Genomic DNA, 20,200 nt, shown 5'->3' with positions numbered 1-20,200 from the left:
TTTGATGTCTAATTTGTTTATTTAGCAACTTTGTTAAACTTAAACCTACCATCAATCAATTTTAAACCGGAATGCGAGAAAAAAAAACAACATTAAACAGGAATATAAATGAAGAAAGATAACATACATAACATTTGAATGTTAAACCAATCGTGACTTGGTTTGATAAATTTCAGCCATATTCACTGACAGCAAGATGCAGCTTAACAAAATCTCAGCAGCAAACGCAATAATTATTTTAAATAATAAATTATGGAATTGTTTTTTTATTTGGTTTTGCACCCTTCTACTATTTTAATAGATGGCAACTTAATGGAATTTTAAAACTATTTGGAATTTTGGAAAGTTATATAAAATTTTCTTTTTTTTTTCTGAATTAAATATATTCTCATACTTAAACACCAAGCTTATACACTTTAAAACTTTTCAAATATATTGTATAATATTATGTATAAAATGGTTTAGCCTTTTTATATGTGATATTCACAAATACAGTACATACATTATTTATAGTAATTTTATTTCATCAATCTTAATAATTTAAAGCAAAATTCTGAATTAATTTTAACATCAAATAATAGTATACTCAAAATGTTAGAACTTTTAAAATATATATTTACATATTATGTATGTCACGTCTTAATGTAGATAATATCTGCATTATTTTTTTACATATTTATTATTTGAAACTCTTAAAGCTCATACAAAAATGCATATAATTGATGACCATATTGAAGTGGCTATAAGTCCAACCCCAAAAGCAAACTTCTCTTAAGAGACCATGTCAAATCTACTGCAGTTACTGCAGTAACTCCATATTGTTTACTCTTTAAACCTGTTAATGCAATTATTTAGCAACTTTTTTTGGGTAATCATACACACTGTTTATTCCAGTGATACTTAAACTTCTAAATCGAACTAAAACTATAACCGTACATTATTGCAGTAAGAAAATTGAGTTACTGCAGTAACTGCAGTGGAATAATTTTGAAATGATCCCTTAACCAGATTCCTATCATGCGTGCAGGATGTATTTCAACATTTGAGCCCGCCAAGGGTGGCTTGTTTTCACAGGGTTGACTGTATTACACTTTAGTTCTCCACTCTTTGCCTCAGAACTTCAAGAGGTTTTTATACTCAAATCAATACAGTGTTCAGTATAGTTATATATTCAATCTTAAGAACACAATCTATATTACTCTCTCTATAGTATTTATTATCATATATTTAACCAAACATTAATAATGATGTCATGATTGTACTAAATGTCTCATTATTTCTATAAACTCTCACACGTTGTACTTTATTCATTTTAAAAAATAGGAAAACATTATTTTCTTGTAAAATGTTCAAATAATGTTTATTCTCACACATAAATGTTGTGATATAAAAATTCTCATTACGATGCAATCGCTTTAAAATGTAGGTGTATTGCTATTTCGTAATTTGCAAGACCTTCCAATTCCTGATGGCAAGAGGTCGGGTCAACTGTTTGCCTAGAGGTCGGGTCACCTGTTGCCTAGAGGTCGGGTCAACAAGTGTGTACATAATTCGTTCCTTAAATACATTTGATATGTAAATACTACTTTATATAAATGCCAGCATTTTTTTTTTCAATTTAAAATGTTGCTTTGTAATTGTTATTCTTGGCAGTTACGCATGTCTGGAGCAGCAATGTTTGTCTCAATTTATACGTCGTCAACAGCTGGAGCCTCAAGCCAGCCCAGGAACACAAACAACTTGTTATGAGTGAGTGAGTCACAAAGGTGATTTCCAGATGGAACCATCAAGTTTGTTACTAGTCCCATTTGTACAATAACAAGGATCCTAAAACTAGGCCCAGAAACTTGTTATTAATGAACCTGCTTTGTGAAGATCAAACCATAAACGCTGCCATCCCATTTGTACAACGATACCTTAATAAAATTCTGTAGTCCGTATTAAAATCTGGAATCGTAAAAACATTAACTTTTACCGAGGTCTTTCACTTTCTCTGTCCTCTATTATGTTTTTCAAAGCTTGTGTTTTTTCTGGGTCAAGGTCAACATAATCTACTTTCGAGGACAAATCTTTTTTGGGTGTAGCCTGAGCGTTGCTAGGAGTGTTTCCATGGGATAATTCGGTGTAGACAACATCATGTTTGATTTCATCCGGCGATGTGGGCATTCCAATTCCCTATAAACAAGTAAAAACAAAATTATCGTTGGCGGTGGACATACGATGATGTTGATTCGAGGCAAAAATTACATCTTTACATTACATACAAAGTCTCTAAAGCTATGTCTACACTATAGTAAGTAAATAATATTTATTGCTTTCCAATAACAGTACAACTTATAAAACAAAATAAAATATGAATGAAAATAAATACATAGAATAATACAACAAAGACTTGAGAAAAAAAAACATGGAAAGCAGAGGATAACACTTTAAGTCCAAAGGCTTGTTTCCAAAGGGGTCCCAATGATGTGATGTGCCCATATATGGACACGATGACGTCATATCACCACCATATTTGGGCATAAACGAGTTTGATAGTGTAGACAGTTGACACTCACCTTGAGACCAGGTTTAATAATCACATGTGTGCCTTCGTCATGATCTAGAAAGTGTTCACCAATTGGTGTTAAGGCATCTGAAGATGACGCGTTACTTGAACTGCTGTCATGTCGATCAACTGGAACCTGAAGCTTGTCTTGGGATGCTGCATATAATCTAGGAAAAAAAAAGAAATTTGTTAAATTAGAAATGCTATTCACACCATTTATATCTGTGTTTATGGATCTAAAGTTTGTAAATAAATGATAAGAAAAGATAAGAAAAATAAAATACCTATGATCTCGAGTTTTGTGAAAACTCTTTGTTTTTCTACTCTCACGAGGTTCATTATCAGTTGCATAATAGCTTCCATGCATTCCAATATTATCACCTGTCACAAAAAAAAAGAAGTCTTAATCCTTGTTCACACTGGATTTAATTGATGACCTTGGGTATGTAAGGTTATCTTGCTCAAATTTACAATTTCTCCAGCTCAGTGCGAACTGGGGAAGAGTTAGCTGTAGTGTTATATTGCACCTCATTTTAAACATGAAAGAGTTTCCTTTTTAAGGGGTGGGGGAGGGGGATTCTCCTGAATAGGGGTGTCTTCAAAATAGGGGTTCTCCTTAATAGGGGTGTCTCCTAAATAGAGCATGTCATTTTTGTTTTGTTATGTATTATCAAGCTATTTTATGTGACAAAACATAATACTAACCATCTATTCTGTTCGGCTTGATAGAGCGATCAACAGGTGGCGGTACTAAGCGAGACGGTACTGGTAAAGTTTTCGGGAGAGGTACGGAATGTGGGGGTACTACCGGTTGTTCCTTTAGTCTTTTATAATAATCATCATCTGCATCATCTAAGCTACTTTGCATCGGTAAATAATGCGTGTCTGATTGCGTCGAGAAACCTGGACTTGGATTTGATGAGCCTTGCATTGGCATATAAAGACCGGTGTTGACAAGGCACGTAGGGGGGTTTATTGAACACCTGTCATCGTCGCGAAGATTCTGGTACCCATCTCCGGATTCTCTTCGGTTTGTTGGGAAAAAATCACTCAAAGCGGACGAACCGTTTGTACTCGCAAACGATAGTGCTGCCGGAGATGCACTCATTGGTGCGTACAAATCCTCAAAAATGCCCGTCTCTGATAAGCGTCCTTCAAGCAAACGTGGGGATACTCCCATTTGTTTTTGTTGGCCGTATGCTTCGTCAAAACTAGGTGGGGGCGTTGCTGGCCCACTATGATTGATTCTAAATGACTCTGGTTTTGGTGGTCGTGCAGGTGCTCTAACAGGGGGCGATTTATACGGGGAATTTGATACCATTGGCTCATACCATTGACTTTGATTCTGAGTGGAGTAAAAAACGTTGTCATCTTGAACTCTGGCGGGAGAAATGAGAATGGAAGAACTGCTTGTTTCGCTCGTAGTTAAAGACGGTGGCTTGGGTGGCCGTGGAGGCGCTTCTGGACTTTTTTGTATGTCATTCATATAAATGTTCTCTCGTTCCCCGTAGTTTGGTCTTGCTTGATTTGTCTTTGAAATTAATTTAAACTTTTGGGCCAAATCATCTGTGGATTTGCTAACGTCATCTTTCAGATGAACGAGTAGCGGGTTGTTGACTAATTTGTTATTAGGTGGTACCTGATAAATTGAGTTCTCAACCTCGTCTAAAATAAGTCCACATGAGCTCCGTGGTGAATCCTCTTCTTCACCATTAATTAGCGATATTTGCCGGTCAAATGTCCGGCTTGGGCCATCAATTGACAGCCGACGATGTCCAAGTATGGATAATGGATTATCATCATCTTCCATCGCATGTATATCCTGAACAAATTTTGATGGTGGAGGAACGTCGTACACCGGTTGATGCCAAACAACCGGAGGCGGAGGAACATCATATGTTGGCTGCTTCCTGGGGACATTATATATATTGTTTGGAGGGGAAGGTGCGGGAGAGTCAGGGAGACTAGATTTTCTTTCCCGAAAGTCCATATGTCCATTTTGAAGCTCTCCGTTTTCTCTATTCTCCTCCCAGATTTTCACATATGATTCATTTTCAACCTCTGGTGTTGATGTTTCATGATTGACTCTTCCATTTGTTTCTGGGGATGGTACCATTTGTTGCAATTCCGGTTGAAAATGAAACATTTGCTCAGATGTTTGAACTGGCAGCATTGGAACACCAGGGGACGGATACGCAATATCCTCCTCATCTTCTAGAAAAATCAAACAAAAATGTATTTTTGTTACGATCAAGTCAAGTCAAATCAAGTCAAGTTTATTTTGTGAAGAGTAACTTGATATTAGAAAAAGTGGTAAAGTAAAGTAACTACAACAAAATTTACGTCTTCTTCTCAAATAACCATGTTCATACGAAATTCGATGGTCATTAAAATGAATAACTGCTGATTTTGCTTTGCAACTCTTTATAAGGTTTATCCTATATTTGTAAATGTACTAATTTAATTTTCGTTCTATTTATATATAATTTATGTTATTAATCAAAGCATGCATAGGCAGGACATAGAAAAAAATCAAGATCAAATAAGTTAAAACTGCCTCAATATAAGTTTATTTTTACGACATGTTTCGGGCATAGACCATCAACAGGTGAAGAGAATTGTAACAAAGGATAACATTATTATATATAAGTCACAAAATTACATAATTTATGTTAGTTTGTTTGAGCGATGAAGTCTGATATGAATTTCCGAGGACCAATAAATCTGAATTGACCTTGCTGTTGACATTCGTAATATACTTTTATTTTTTTATTTTTTAACTGAGAGATCTACCATCAAATTGCAACAACAACCAGGCAATAACATTAAAAAACAACTTGCCTGGATTTTCCTGATCAGAACAGAAACCACAAACATGGCATATTTGTTGTACCCAGTAACTCATCTCCTGCTCTGATTCTGCAACCAAAAAGTATTTGCGATCTTTCGTCTTCAAATCAAAGATGAATCCAAACGCTGGCTTTTCACTGAACGTTAATCCTTCATCAACTTGGTCACAGTCATCCAAGTTTATGGTTTTAATTGGAGTTTTGCTTTTGTCGTCTTTGTAGTACGACAACGTGCTCAGGCCATTGTTAGACCGCAGAATAAACCATCTCCGATGCCATCGCTGAAAAGAGACAAAGTTATGAAATTTTAGGTTAGGTTAAAAAATACAAAAAAGAAACTATATTTGTCTTCGTAAAAAAAAACAAAGAAATGTCAGTTATTCGGTTATTTTTTTAAATTTATTTATTTATTTTTTTTATTTATTTATTTTTTTTTATTTTATGTCTTTAGGCAATGTGGCCAAGGATTACCAATAGTGAATTAATCACCCTGATACAGGGGCTATTTTGTGAACCAGTTCACCGGGGTAACCCCCTACTCTTTTCGAATAATGAACTGGGTTCTTTAAAGTGCACACAGGTTATAACTGTGTACACTGGACCTACGGTTTATAGTCCTTATCCGAGAAGACTTGTTCCACCACCAGAACTAGGAGCGAGTCGGCCTCAAACCCACGCCGATGTTGTTGGCTCTTTAGGTACGGTAAACGACGCCCCTGCCTTAACCGCTCGGCCATTTGACTCTTATTAGGTTATGTTCGGTTTTTGAAGTTGATTATGCTGTATATTTCTTCTTCTATTAAACTTGGTGACAGACTAAATTTAAATTTCTTAGAAAGATTATTGGAGATAATGGAAATCATGAATGATATGCAATTTATGAGGATCCTTATTAAGTAAGCTACAGTATCAATCAAACACTGAATTAAATTCTAATTTTGATTCAATTCAACTCAACTTTATTGTCATTCATTCATTCATCAGTGGAAAATTACTTCCATTTATTGTAATTTGAATATAAAATATACATAGAAATTTTTGTTAGCTCTGAGATATACAAAAACAGATAAATGAAAAACTAACAAAAACAATTACAAAGTATCACTCTCGTACGGTATACTGACAAGCATTCAGTGCCTGAATGGCTGCTGGATAAATGAACCATGGAGGCCCAGATCAACACATGGTCTTTGGGGCTGTGCACATACAAAATACACATACAAGGCAGACTGCTGGTGGAATAACCGTCCTATTCAATATCATTGATAAGATATGTACAGTATATTACATTACACAATACATTTCTTTAACATTTATTCAACATTAATAATCTAAAACTGTAAACATACACATGACATTTGAATATTTATGAAAGTAAATTTTTAAAATGTCATTTAACCACAAACGCCAACGTGTTTCATTGTTTTTTTATTGACAGAAAGGTTAATTATAGTAAAACCACAATGATATTAACGGATTATAAAAATATTTTTCATGCCGATACAAAAAAAACAAAAAATGAAAAATTGGATAAACAGCAAACTTATTAAATTTTTTTAGTACATTAAAATAAAGGGTATAGTGAAAGTTTGTTTTTCCTTTTCTGTAATATTTTTTCCTTTTCATTTTACAAATATACAAAATATATATTTTATTCTAATTTGTTCCAACTAGTAATACTTTTCAGCAATTTCAATTGGATAGATATGGAGTATTTCCGTTCACACCAAGAGAAGTGAACATAGTTTTACCAATTTCTTATCAAAAAACAATTGTTAACAAAAATTGGTTAATCGGTCAGACAGTAAAGCCCGGCGCACACTATAGCTATCGGCTGACATTGAACATGGCTATAGAAAATATATCTAATATGTCCAATTTAGCTCTACTCCTTGCCTTTCCTAATACGGTACATGTTTACGTACATGTATATGGTAGAGCTATTGTTTTACTACTACAGTACTAGTAACTACTGTATAAACATATGCAAGATAAAAATGTATACATTGTCAATTCATACTGAATAATGAATTAGCAATTCTTATTCCACTTGCTGATGAAGCATGATATTATATAAACATAATAAATGTGTAATACTAAAATGTTGAACAATGGATTCTTTGTCTTTTTGAGACAAACATTTTTATATTCCATTGTCATTTTATTGATGATATACTGAGAGAATACACCAGGAATTATAGCGAAAAACTACTCAACGAATTTTGAATAATTACCATATATATAAATTGTAATTTTGTGCAAAAAAAATCACATATTTATTGATTTTTGGTTCATTCCTTCAGGCTAGGGTTTGAGATTAGGATTTTAGCAGACCTGTCTGATAAAAAAAATATCTGAAAAAATACTGCAATCTACACAATGTCTTAAATAAGTTAAAAACAATATTTCCAAACAAATAAATCCTAGTGCATAAAAGCAGGCCTACCTCCTACATGCATACAGAACCTCCAAAAGCCATTAGAAGCAAACCTATTATACCAAGTCCAACAGATACTGTTGCAATAAGTTTATCTGTAACTATGAGTTATCCGTTAGTTCTTGGCAATAACAGGAAGCCGGCTGTATCAAGTGCCGGAGCTATTTGTATGGCTGCTCATATTTACTCAATAATACAGGAAAATTGTATGGTTCCTATTTATGGAAACCCTATCACCTTGTGTAAAAGCAACAATAAACCATATGCCTTATTGTTGCTAAATGGTACAGTACGTTAACTCTCCTGAAAACCGGACAGGCTTGGTCTTCTTGCCCAAAATGTTCTTTTTTTTTTAGAGTTTCCGGTTTTCTTAGAGTTATCTGTGGTTGTAACCTTTTTATACAATTGCTCTTTACGTATCATACAGTATGTTCAGAATGTACAGTAGTAGATTTTTTAATGAATAGCATATAATAGTATTTATTGTCATTTTTACAACTACTGTAGGTACAAATGAAATTTTGTTGGTTTGTAGCAATGCTTAATTGATGTTATCTACAAAAAATATTTTCAGTGATATTGTTTTTTCATCTTTTTGAAAATGTTGTGTGCATTTTATGCAAATATTAAACACAGCTTAAAATCTCATTTGAAGGACGAGGCAATGGGAATAAACAATCTGATTCCGTCTATTCCGCCATTTTAAAAATATTTATAAATCAAGAACCTTGCAAAATCTCAACATTAATGTTTTATGCAACAGCTGGTTAAAGCAATATCACATTCATTATCACATGATATAATGTAATGTTGCGTATAACATTGATTTATTACTATAACATGCATAGATGATATTATGTTATCAAAAATGATGTGTGATTTTATTGATGAGTACATGACAAGAATATAAAGACAACATGGTGGATTCAGTGTGGGATGTGTGAAACTTGTGATTGACATAACAATTTGAATGGCAGTCAAAGCAACTTAGGTGAAATAATTTCAGTTAACTACATTCCTCCTGTAACACCCTCCCTAACTTTCTTGTACGGAGCTTTGAAGATTTATGCCAAAGAGAACGTTGGCAACACAGATAGATTTAGAGGATCATGGATAAAGAATGAATCTACACACTGCTATAAGCGAGTGAATCTATACACTACTATAAGAGAGTGAATCTATACACTACTATAAGAGAGCGAATCTATACACTGAATAAGAGAGTGAATTTACACTGTTTAAAAGAGTGAATTTCTACACTGCTTTACGAGAGTGAATTTACACTGTTTAAGAAAGTGAATTTATACACCCTCTAAAGGGATTACAGGGAGTGAATTTTAATTATATTGTTTTAAGAAAGTGAATTTCTACACTGCTTTACGAGAGTGAATTTACACTGTTTAAGAAAGTGAATTTCTACACTGCTTTACGAGAGTGAATTTACACTGTTTAAGAAAGTGAATTTATACACCCTCTAAAGGGATTACAGGGAGTGAATTTTAATTATATTGTTTTAAGAAAGTGAATTTATACACTGTTTCAAGAGAATGAATTTACTGTGCCAAGAGAGTACAGGGAGTGAATTTTAATATAAGAGAGTGAATTTATACAATTTTGTACCAAGACTGAATCTGTACACTGACTCAAAAGAGTGAATGTATACACTGCTATAGAGTGAATTTATACACTGTTTCAAGAGAGTACAGAGTGAACTTATACCTTGTTATAGAGTGAATTATGCCTATAATTAAACAGTATCATGTTACATGATGAATGAGTTGATTTATTCATCAGTTTACATATAACACCTACATGCTCTGTTATTGTTAATCTATATGCCAATCAATTGTCAACATTAATGTATAAAGTTCTTGCACCAAAGCATGTTTTTAATCTTAAGCTCCGTCTACACTATCAAACTATTTTGAAAAAAAAGTGTGATATGCCCAAATATGATAGTAATATGCCCAAATATGGTAGTGATATGACATCATCATGTCCATATATGGGCACATCAGTTTTTTTTTTCCACATAAAGTTTGATAGTGTAGACAGAGCTTCATATTCATATCATCCTTTATTTGCATTTTTTTTTCTTTACTATTTTAAAATCATTACTCCATTTCACTCACGTTGGTTTTTTTTTTTTTTTTACTGTTTCAAAATTATTGATCATTACTTCATCACACCTCTTTTGGTATTTCTTTTTTTGGTTATCTTAGGATAGTTTATGGATAATTTTTGTGTGTAAAGCGCTTAGAAACATTGTATTAGGCACTCTATTATATTAATGAAACCTGGTTTAAAATCTGAAAATAGTTTGATCATACGATTGTTTCTTTATTGCACAAATTAAAATGTTACAACAGGGATCGAAGTCATATAAAATCCAGGAGGTAGAGTACAAGAAAGTACTGGTCCAACACCACGTTGTCTTAGTGACCCATTTTGAAAAGGTCTATGACATCAAGATTTGACCTAGTTACATTGTTCCAATGATATATAGTAAGTGATCAAAAGGTATGGCAAAATATTCAGTGTGTAGTCTACTGGGAATGTATCTACTAAACATTAATGTTGTTTACACTTGGCTAAGTCTCCACCATCACCATTAAGCACCGCTAACACCACTAATTGTGGCTATCAACATTGACGTCATCATTCTCATTTTGGCAAATGCAATTTAAGTAACGTTGTAGCTACATATAGCCAAAAATATTTTAAATATTATTTTGAAACAATTCTGTATCTCTTAGAATTTGATTCGTATACAGATCAACAAGTTGTTGTGAATGTGTCAATGATTGGCGAGGTGGTGTGCTTACGCATTCAATTATTTTTAAGACAGATACTTAACAATTAAGTTGCATATTAAAAAAACAGACTCCAGTCTAATCTATGAGGTTTTTACCTCCGTGGTATAATTCATTCATTCATTTAATCTTTTATTTCGGAATCTCTGGTCCATAGAAGGTACAGGATAATTGTATCCTGTACCATTTTGAGACTTTCCTTTTTTCTCAGAACAATGTTTAGATCTTGTTCTCAAAATTTCTCAAAAGCATGTGATAGCCCTTCAATCTAAATGTTATCCATGTATATCTGTGTCAGATATTATTTTGTTGACTTGTCTTGATGAATACTAGTTTAATTTAAATCTAAATGTTTAAAATATTATTTTAGATGTATTCATATGAAACATTAGACAACATTATATAGGGTTCACAAACTCACTATAGTAAAGACATTTGTTTCATGTATGTGAACTTGATGGCCTTGTGGGAATAAAAAGAATGTAAACTACAGAAATAGATGAATACATTCCATTTCATAATTCCTCAAAAACCTTTGCAATTTATTTTCTGGCTCTAAATTTAGCAGTATTTTAGTTGATTAGTTTCTAGTTCTATTAAAACTAATTGTTGCACATGATTTGAATAACAATTTTAATACTAATGGCGTTTTTTTTTTAATAAAGTGTAACCTATCTTTTTTTCAAGGCATGTAACATAGTTTTAGATCTTGGAGTTAAATAAAGATATTGTTTATGATTCAATGGTATTAACAAAACAAAGAAAAATAAACAAATCTTCTTTTCTTTTTGATACTGTACATATTATATAAATTCATAATTCATAAAACTTCGCAATTAAAATAAATTTGTAATGGTACCCCATAAAGCCGGAATTAAAACATAACATGATAATGATTTTCATAGTTTGAAAAGTAATTACATATAAGGTCATGATTTAGAGGTCATAGGTCATGATGATATCCTTTCTATTCTACTAGTTAACCCACTTTCGAAACTTTGAAATGCATCCTATTGGATGATTTTAACATGTGTCCAACAAACTTTCCTGTTTTTCAGGATCTTCTTATTGTTTCTACAGTAAGATTAGGGAACTTTCGAAACCGAGCGTGCAATTTACAGCGTGTATGCGGACTGTTGAACAGGCAACGTGATTTAGCCGATTTTGTGTTACCTGGAGGGAGGAAACGCAGGACTGTCACTGACTTGCGCGTCTCGCCTAACATGCGTCACTATTGCTTATATGCAGTACGGTGACAAACAGCAGCTTGTTCACACTTGTAATTTGTATGTGAATTGTAAACACATAAAGTAAAAACACATTTTCTCAGTTATTCGGTTCTTGTAAAGCACTTTGATCTTTGTAGTCGCTATAGAAATGATAATGTTATAATATGTTTATATGGTAATGTTATATTTAATCTCTTTCTGATGATGTTATTATCCTGTCTGAAATTAGCTTGTTTTAAAATGTATTGTATTATTCTTGGTAATTACATTTACTTTTTAAATATTATAATATATTTCAAACTGAAAAAAAAAAATCTTTCTTCTGTGCCAAACACAATGGGATTACAAATATTATTAATACAAAACTGAAATCAGACTACCTATCTACAAACAAATTATTTTTGTATTTTACTTTCTCCTTAAAAAAAAAGATTTACTGAATTGCTTTCAACTGGTATTAAAAATTGTGTAAAGCTCTGTCTAGTGTGATGTGCCCAAATATGGTAGTGATATTTCCAAATATGGTAGTGATATGACATCATCGTGATATGGGCACATAAAATTTGATAGTGTAGACTGAGCTTTACAAAATGGCCAAATATCCAACAACAAAAAGAAGCTTACTATTAAAATAATTGAATATTAAGAACAAATGTCAAGAGCAAACAGAATAGAATTAAATTTGGTATGGTATGGTACTTGACAATTATTAATTACTGAATTTCACATTAAACATTAAGGGTGTCTTCTTGGAAACATGCATTTGATTTCTTAAACATGTAACTTTCCCATAATTCCCTTCTTCTTTTAATGAAATTCTACTTTCTATTTTAATTCCGGAGCTACCTTTATTAAGACCCCAAATTATTGAATTCTTTGGACAAGGACATATTATAATTATTTTACCTAATGTTCTTTCCTTTGAATCCAAATTAGTTTAAGTAGTAAAAGTTTTGTGTATAGCAGGTAAAGCTATGTATACATTATCAAACTAGTTGGACAAAAACAATTGTGATGTGCCCAAAATGGTAGTGATTTGCTTAAATATGGTAGTGATATGCAGGCCTTGTCTTTTCAAAATTATAGGTGTGCTACAAATTGCACTCCTCAATACATTCAGGGATGCTGTAGGTGTGCTGTTTCTATGTTGTTGTGTAGAAGTTTACCAAATTTAAGCGTGTTGTAAATCGCACTCCTCAAGGGCAGTTTAGGAGTGTGTTAGGTGAGTGATCGCACTCACTCGCCTTAAAAAACAAGGCCTGGATATGACATCATCATGTCCATTTAAGGGCACATCACATTTTTTGTCACATACAGTAAACTATGATAGTGTAGACAGAGCTTAAGATTCCTTTTTTTTAATTTCTCATCTGATTTTTTTGGTGCTTTCCCTTTTCTATTTTGTCATAAATCATTAAAACTTTGTGTAACAACCCACATGTATTAACATCATTATGTGAATACTGTATTATGTACTGTTATAATCTTACAATTCTGTCTATAAAATTGAAATTCTTAGGTTCATGAAAAAAGACCTTACGACCAATTTCATAGGCAGGTCCGGGAGTTAATTATAAATTATAATGCAAAAGATACTGCAGGACAAGTTCAGCACTTAATTTTACATAAAAGGGGAAATTATAGGGCACTTACAGTTTAAGTTATATCATTTAAAAATAGACAGTGATTATTAAAAAAAAAAAAGTACCTAAAAACAAATGCCTTAATTTAAACTACTCTTTGACAATATCCAGGTTTGTGTTCAGCATTTATGAACTTTTTACTGTATGGTGACTTCTGTCTGGAAAGGTGTGAAAACAGTCTGAGATGTACAGAAACTTGCGTTGTAGATATTAGACATTTTTTAAAGGCTTACTGTAATATACATTTTTTATTTCATTTTGTTGATGACTATTCGTCCATTAACATATAATCCAATTATCATCTGTAATTACATTTTGAATTATCAGTTTAATTAGACTTTTATACCACACGTTTCTTACTGAATATAATAACCATCTAATATATTCTAATTATAGTTTCAATTTAAAGTTTGTGAATAATTAGAATTGTTAAATGAAAATTACAGTGAAATGTTGTCTCATGACAGGCATGGGATTTCTCTGTGATTGGTTCTTAATTAACGATCAACGATTAAATTTATGAGAATTCTAATTGGAGGTAGGTGATGACCTCTGGTGGGGGTTCTTCTTCTTCTTCATGTACCATGTCCTTCAAGAACGTTGGCGTTTATGGCTTTCCAGATTTCTATAAACATAGCTCTTTGATTTCCTCTTGGGGGTTAGGGCTTACCTTTACAAATCTTTACAAGTGCTTTAATGGCTATGATTTGATGTAGATTGTTTGATGATGTCATGTCAAAGAATCAATCAATCAATCAATCAATTTATGCCTTTTGAAATGTATTTAATTATTTTTATTGTAACACCAATTTTTATGCTCAATTACAACAATAGTTACCGTAATAAAACAGGTTCTGATAAGTAATACATTTTTATTTTTAGAAATAACGAGTAAAGTCAATCTTGCATACATTTCAAAATATCTGACTTCTAAAGAGGCAATGGAAATTGAATCATCCTGGTAGTTGGAAGAAAATTCTGGGCTATGTTACGCTTTATTTTAAATGTTCATACACATACATTTTGTACTGTATGGAATTTGGAATGTGAATTATTATATTCTTAAACATTACACCAATTTTCCACAATTTTTTTTATCCGGAATTTGCAGCCCGTGCTTTGTGTGAATGTAGTAGCCTATTACTGTACGCTACACATATTCGTGAAACACTAAATAAATAAAAGCTAAATAATAATATAGGCTTAAGTTCCAAATCATCTCTTTATTAACGATTTATTATCTATAAATACCAGCAACATTTTGTTTAAACTCATAAAATAAAGGAGAACAAAGAAGAATTATTTTGAACTCCTTCAATCATGAATATTTAAAACAAACATACTGTACTGCTGACCATAAAGAGAAAATAATAAACGAGATGAAACGATTATAGACCAAATTTAGGACAGTAGTTTTTTATATTAAGATTTTAACCAGCCTGTTATTGGAATGAAATAAAAAAAACATTTAAAAATCATTGTTTAAAATAATCAAATATTAATAAAATCTATTTTGCTAAAGATAAAATTCTATATTTTTCTGTAGATACTGTGACATACAATATTTGGAGTTAAAAAAAACAAGTAAGAAATATGGAAAATATTAAAAAGTCATACCTTTTTTCCGAAGTTTAAAAGCGATGTTTAAATTAAGTATATACTGAAAATCACTAAATACTGTATATCACTTTTACTTAAAATTCATTACAAAATCAAAATGAGTGAGTAGTGAGTACAGAGAAAGATTTCAGATGACCCTTGCATTGTCTACTAAGCTAGTATTACCTCATATCTCAAGGACTATTATCATAAAAACATCTACTAACTACAAAAGCAAAAAGGAAACAAGTCAATATGGGTAATGAATAAAATAAAGAAGAGACACTGCTGCATTTAACACTAACCACATGGTAATTGGTAAAATGGACCGTAGCATCCTGTAGTAGGGCGTTTATATAGGTGGAACACATGTGGTTTGAACAAATCAACGCAGTAAAATTCATGAAAATTTTGTAAAATCGCTGAATTCACATTTTTAACACATTTGCTACAAATGGCTCTTATCTCACATCACAATAATGTTGTAAACACATATTACGAGATGAAGTAAGGGGGAATTAAGCAACTACTTTATATCAAGGTAACTTACAAATTGATTCAAACTAAAATGTTAAAATGGGGGTTTAAATCCAACAATATCTACAGTACCCTACTGTAAGTGGGTGTGTCCTTTATCACCCAATATAATCAACCACTGTGCCCAGAGGAGAGGAATGTGGGCTCCTTTGCCAAATATCTGTCCTCCTCTGTGGTTACCTTGAATACTCCAGAAAAAGTAATAGATGCACTTAAATATAATGTTACTCCTATGTCATATAATATTTTCAGAAGAAATTTTTACCTACCAGATGATAAAGAAGTTCTTTACTTTCCTTAAAAATTCCTTGTTTAATGTACAGTGTACTTGTTACAATATATCTTTTTAACCTGTCACCTCAAGCAATTTTTGGAATATAATGTGGTTATAATATCTAACGTTCACAGAATTAGCCTAGCAGCCTGACCTAACAGCAAGAGGGTACAAGTAGATTATTAGCACTAAAGTTCTCTGCATTCTCCACATAGCTTTCTCCCTATGCACAAATCAACAGAGAAATAAATCTAACGAGATAACATAACTAAACATAACTAACAGTAAAATACCTTTCTAGATTGTATACTCACCAGGAACAACTATTCATGATTGTTAAAAAACAACATAGCTAGTCAAAGCATTGTATTAGTTGTACAGATATTATTATATTGTAGGCATCTGCTCAGATAGACAGTGTGGAAGCTGTCTGTGCTATAGCAACAATGTGATTAGGCCTACTATACAAACCGTTTAATACATTTGTAACAGATTCTGGCGCTATTAAGATTTCCTAGTAACCAAGTTCAAAGGTCAAACTAGCTCACAGTCTAATTAAAATAGTGTTGGTTGTTTTATGCTGGTACTACTATTAACATCTGTTTATTGGTTCCAATCAAAGATTAAAAATTGCTTTATTTCGAATTACCAATGGCAAACTGCATAGTAGAATTAGGAAAATAACAAAATATGACGATTCCTATATAATTTAGTGTGTTTGTGAGGGAACGCTTTTTTGGAATAGAATAGAGGAAGTTTGGGGGAGGGGAGGTCTAAACCTCATGAATAAATATTATCAACTTATGAAAGTTTTGATTATAAAAACTCCTTATGTCCGTGACCTTTTTGTTTTAGTTTTGTTATGATCAACTTGTAGAGGATATGTACAGTAACAATACCATACCTACTACTATGTCAATTATTATATTATTTTAAACAGGAAAGTTTATCAACAAATGACTAAGCAATCTTGCTCAAGGATATTCTACAAACCACCTACTACACCCTCATAGGTCTTGTTGTTGCAGGGGGATATACTGAAATTATAAACTTATCATGCCCTTTATCAAATTTATTCTAATGCTCTGTTTACACTGTCAAACTAGTTTGACAAAAAAAGTGTGATGTGCCCAAATATGGTAGTGATATGCCCAAATATGGTAGTGTATAGGTACATCACATTAATATCACTCAATAAAATCACAAAAATTAAAAAAACACAAACTGAACCATACTTCAATTCTAAATAAGTGACAATCATTTTTAGATCAGTGAGACATATTAATATTGGTGCAGTCAAACTTAAATTTAAACTACACAAAAATTAAAACATTATAAGCCAAACAAATCATCTTACACTTTTAGTAGCAACACATACATTTAAAGGAAGAAAACTAATTTGCATAATAATAAAATGATATTAATAATTTATGTTAATTTTTATAAATTGTTCTTCAAACGACATAAAAAAACTTTACTATCGTTCATTGGCCTTTTCTGTTTTTAACCACTTCTTACGATTTCTTGAAATATGTATGTGGTATTGGTATTGATTGACATGGGGATCTCATAATATAAAAAAAAAAGATAGTTATTAAAAAAATATATAGTCATTAGATCTGAAAGGAAATAATAATGATTAAAGATAAAAACAACTGTTAAATACTTAATACTTTTTTTTTCTTAACTTACATACTGGCAATGAACTTGGCATATTTAATGGGTAAACAAGTTTATTCTAATCAATGACAAAAAGATTAATAAAACTTGAAAAATCATTTAAATTATTAAAATATAATAAATAAGTTTTTAGTGATAGGTACTATAGCCACGAGAAATAAAGTGGTCCGGTTTTTGCAAGAAAAGGGAACAATCTCTTTTCAAGCCACTGGGTTGTCAATGGCCTATGTGAAAAAGTGATCAGGTTGAAACCTTACCAACTGTACTGGTGGCTATGGCCCTGGTTTTTCTTAATACGATATTTAACAAAATATCTAACTTCAATAAATATACACCATAGTGTTTGAAAATGCCAAAATGAGATATTCAATATAATAATAAATTTGCTACAAAAAGTACTATTATTTATTTGAAACATGTAAATAAAGTCAAAACAAGCAAAAGTAGATCCACAGGACACGCCCGGTATTAATGAGTAGACAAACAGATTTGTAATCAGACAATAACACAATACAAACAGGTAGTCAGTGGTTTGTTTTTTTTCAGAAAAGTGCATTATGGGATGTATAGGGAGATACATAAATACCAAATTGTTTACTATATATAGGTTTTTAATATTGTCTGCACTTTTCTATTGTTTTAAATATTGTTTGTTCTTTTCTATTTTTTATACTGCAGTGTACTAACAAAGATTTTCAGATTTTATATGAATTAGACCAATAAAAGTTGAATTGAAATGTTAGAAATGTTGAAACAGGTATGGTACAGTATATATATATGGTACTGTATTAGCAGCAAGATTTTAATGTTTATTGTCTGTACGTTTCTATTGTTTTAAACATTGTTCATGTATTTTAAACTGCAGTGTATTATTTTTCTGATTTTTTTTTATGAATTAGACCAATAAAAGATGAATTGAATTGAAATGTTGGAACTGTTATACAATATAGTATTTAAACAAAGCTTGTTTTGCCACCAAGATCTACCAGAATGTTTAACAAATATGTTTCTAGAAAATAAACACTACTCTAATTCCCGGCTGTTAGTTTACTACTAACTAGTCTAGTTAGTAGTAAACTAACAGCCGGGAATAATTTCGCCAATGTACAGTAGCAAAAAGCTATACAAAACAACCTTATTGCTACACATTTCTAAAATTGTGCAGCAAAAAATACAATACATAACTATGTTTCTGGACTCAAAAATCAATTTGATTAGCAATATTGCTAAACAAAATTTTGAAATGAAATTTTTCCCTACTACGTCATCAAAACATTGAACATATCTAGATTGATCATAATAAAAAACTTGATATCTCCAATGATTGATAAGTTAATAATAGTTAGTTTAGTTAATTGTATTAAAAGACTAGATAAATATGATTGAGTATCTCACTTAATTTCATGGAATTGACTTCTAAATTGGAAGAACACTGCTGTAAATATTAATATATTATTAATAACAATATCAAAATTACATATTTAACTATGAAGACATCACCATCGGTAAACATCCAGGTTGTTGTTGTGCTGCACATGATTTCCAAGTATCTGTACTCTCCTAATACTAAGAAAAACAAATTACCAAATGAACAATTGCATAACATTTTGAATGTAAGCAGATAAATGTAATGGCCAATTTGGGTAATTTAAATAATGAATATATTGCTTGAATTTCTTTCATTGCAAATTCATACAGCGCACCCATAATTGCAGTTTGTCGACAAGTAGGCCGAGTTGTGTATAGTCCATGTATATGAACCTATACATTTGACATTATTTATGTTTTACTTTTAACTACAAATAGAACCCTTTCTTTTTTTGGACCCCACTGTTCAGGGGACACTTCCCTGTGAAACCGATGTTGTAGACGTTTCAACACCATGGTTAAATCCCTATTCATTTTTGTTGGTACTAAAATGTAGAAGACATGTAAATGTTAATTCTATTTTATGTAGAGGGCAGTAAACATGTTTTATTACTAAAGATGTCACACAACATGAGGGCAGCAGACAAAAATAATACTGTACCATATAATCATATTTGTATGATAGTTTGAACCAAGACTATAACATGCATGTATAAAACTACATGATGATTTATTTACATTGTTGAAAATAAAAATCAAGTTTATAGGGTTATCCTCTCATCTTTTATTATACATTAATATATTTGTATTTTTGTGTTCAGATAGAGCAATAAATAAAATTAGACAAACACGTATAATGGTTGTTAGCTCAGTATGATCACTCTCTAATGGAATATTAATAAAATATACAATAATGCAATAACTTTATAGTACGTAGTTGATGTGGTAATGCAGATAATAAAAAAAACTAATATTTCTATTTCCTAAATACGGCCAAAGGTCACAAAGAAGTACTTATTAATTAGAATATATTTAGATATATATATATATAGACAGCTTGCATACAGTACAACTTGAAACAGAAAAACCCCTATAAAAATCAATGAACTATTAAACCCTAAGAGTTCCTCAAAATCACATATGGAAAAGTAAGATTCATTTGTATTCATCATAAGCAAGGTCAGTAAAGCTCTGCCTACACAAAAAAAGTTTGATGTGCCCAA

The 20,200-nt window shown here is 31.6% G+C and overlaps 1 protein-coding gene across 1 annotated transcript in view; it reads right to left on the bottom strand.

The window, feature by feature from the left end:
• LOC144842096 (uncharacterized) overlaps positions 1-20,200 on the bottom strand; it is a 28,709-nt gene continuing 8,509 nt past the window's right edge. Inside the window, exons 2-6 of the mRNA XM_078698460.1 lie at positions 5,390-5,678; positions 3,254-4,762; positions 2,833-2,929; positions 2,559-2,715; positions 1-2,175 (exon numbers count right to left, since the gene is read on the bottom strand). Of these exons, the coding sequence (XP_078554586.1) occupies positions 1,972-2,175; positions 2,559-2,715; positions 2,833-2,929; positions 3,254-4,762; positions 5,390-5,678 (2,256 nt within the window). The 3' untranslated portion in view covers positions 1-1,971. The remainder of the gene's footprint in view (positions 2,176-2,558; positions 2,716-2,832; positions 2,930-3,253; positions 4,763-5,389; positions 5,679-20,200) is intronic.

This window comes from Antedon bifida, chromosome 5 (genome assembly GCF_963402885.1).
Source record: "Antedon bifida chromosome 5, ecAntBifi1.1, whole genome shotgun sequence".
In the NCBI taxonomy this organism is placed as follows: domain Eukaryota; kingdom Metazoa; phylum Echinodermata; class Crinoidea; order Comatulida; family Antedonidae; genus Antedon; species Antedon bifida.
This window is presented reverse-complemented; position numbering and strand designations above follow the sequence as displayed.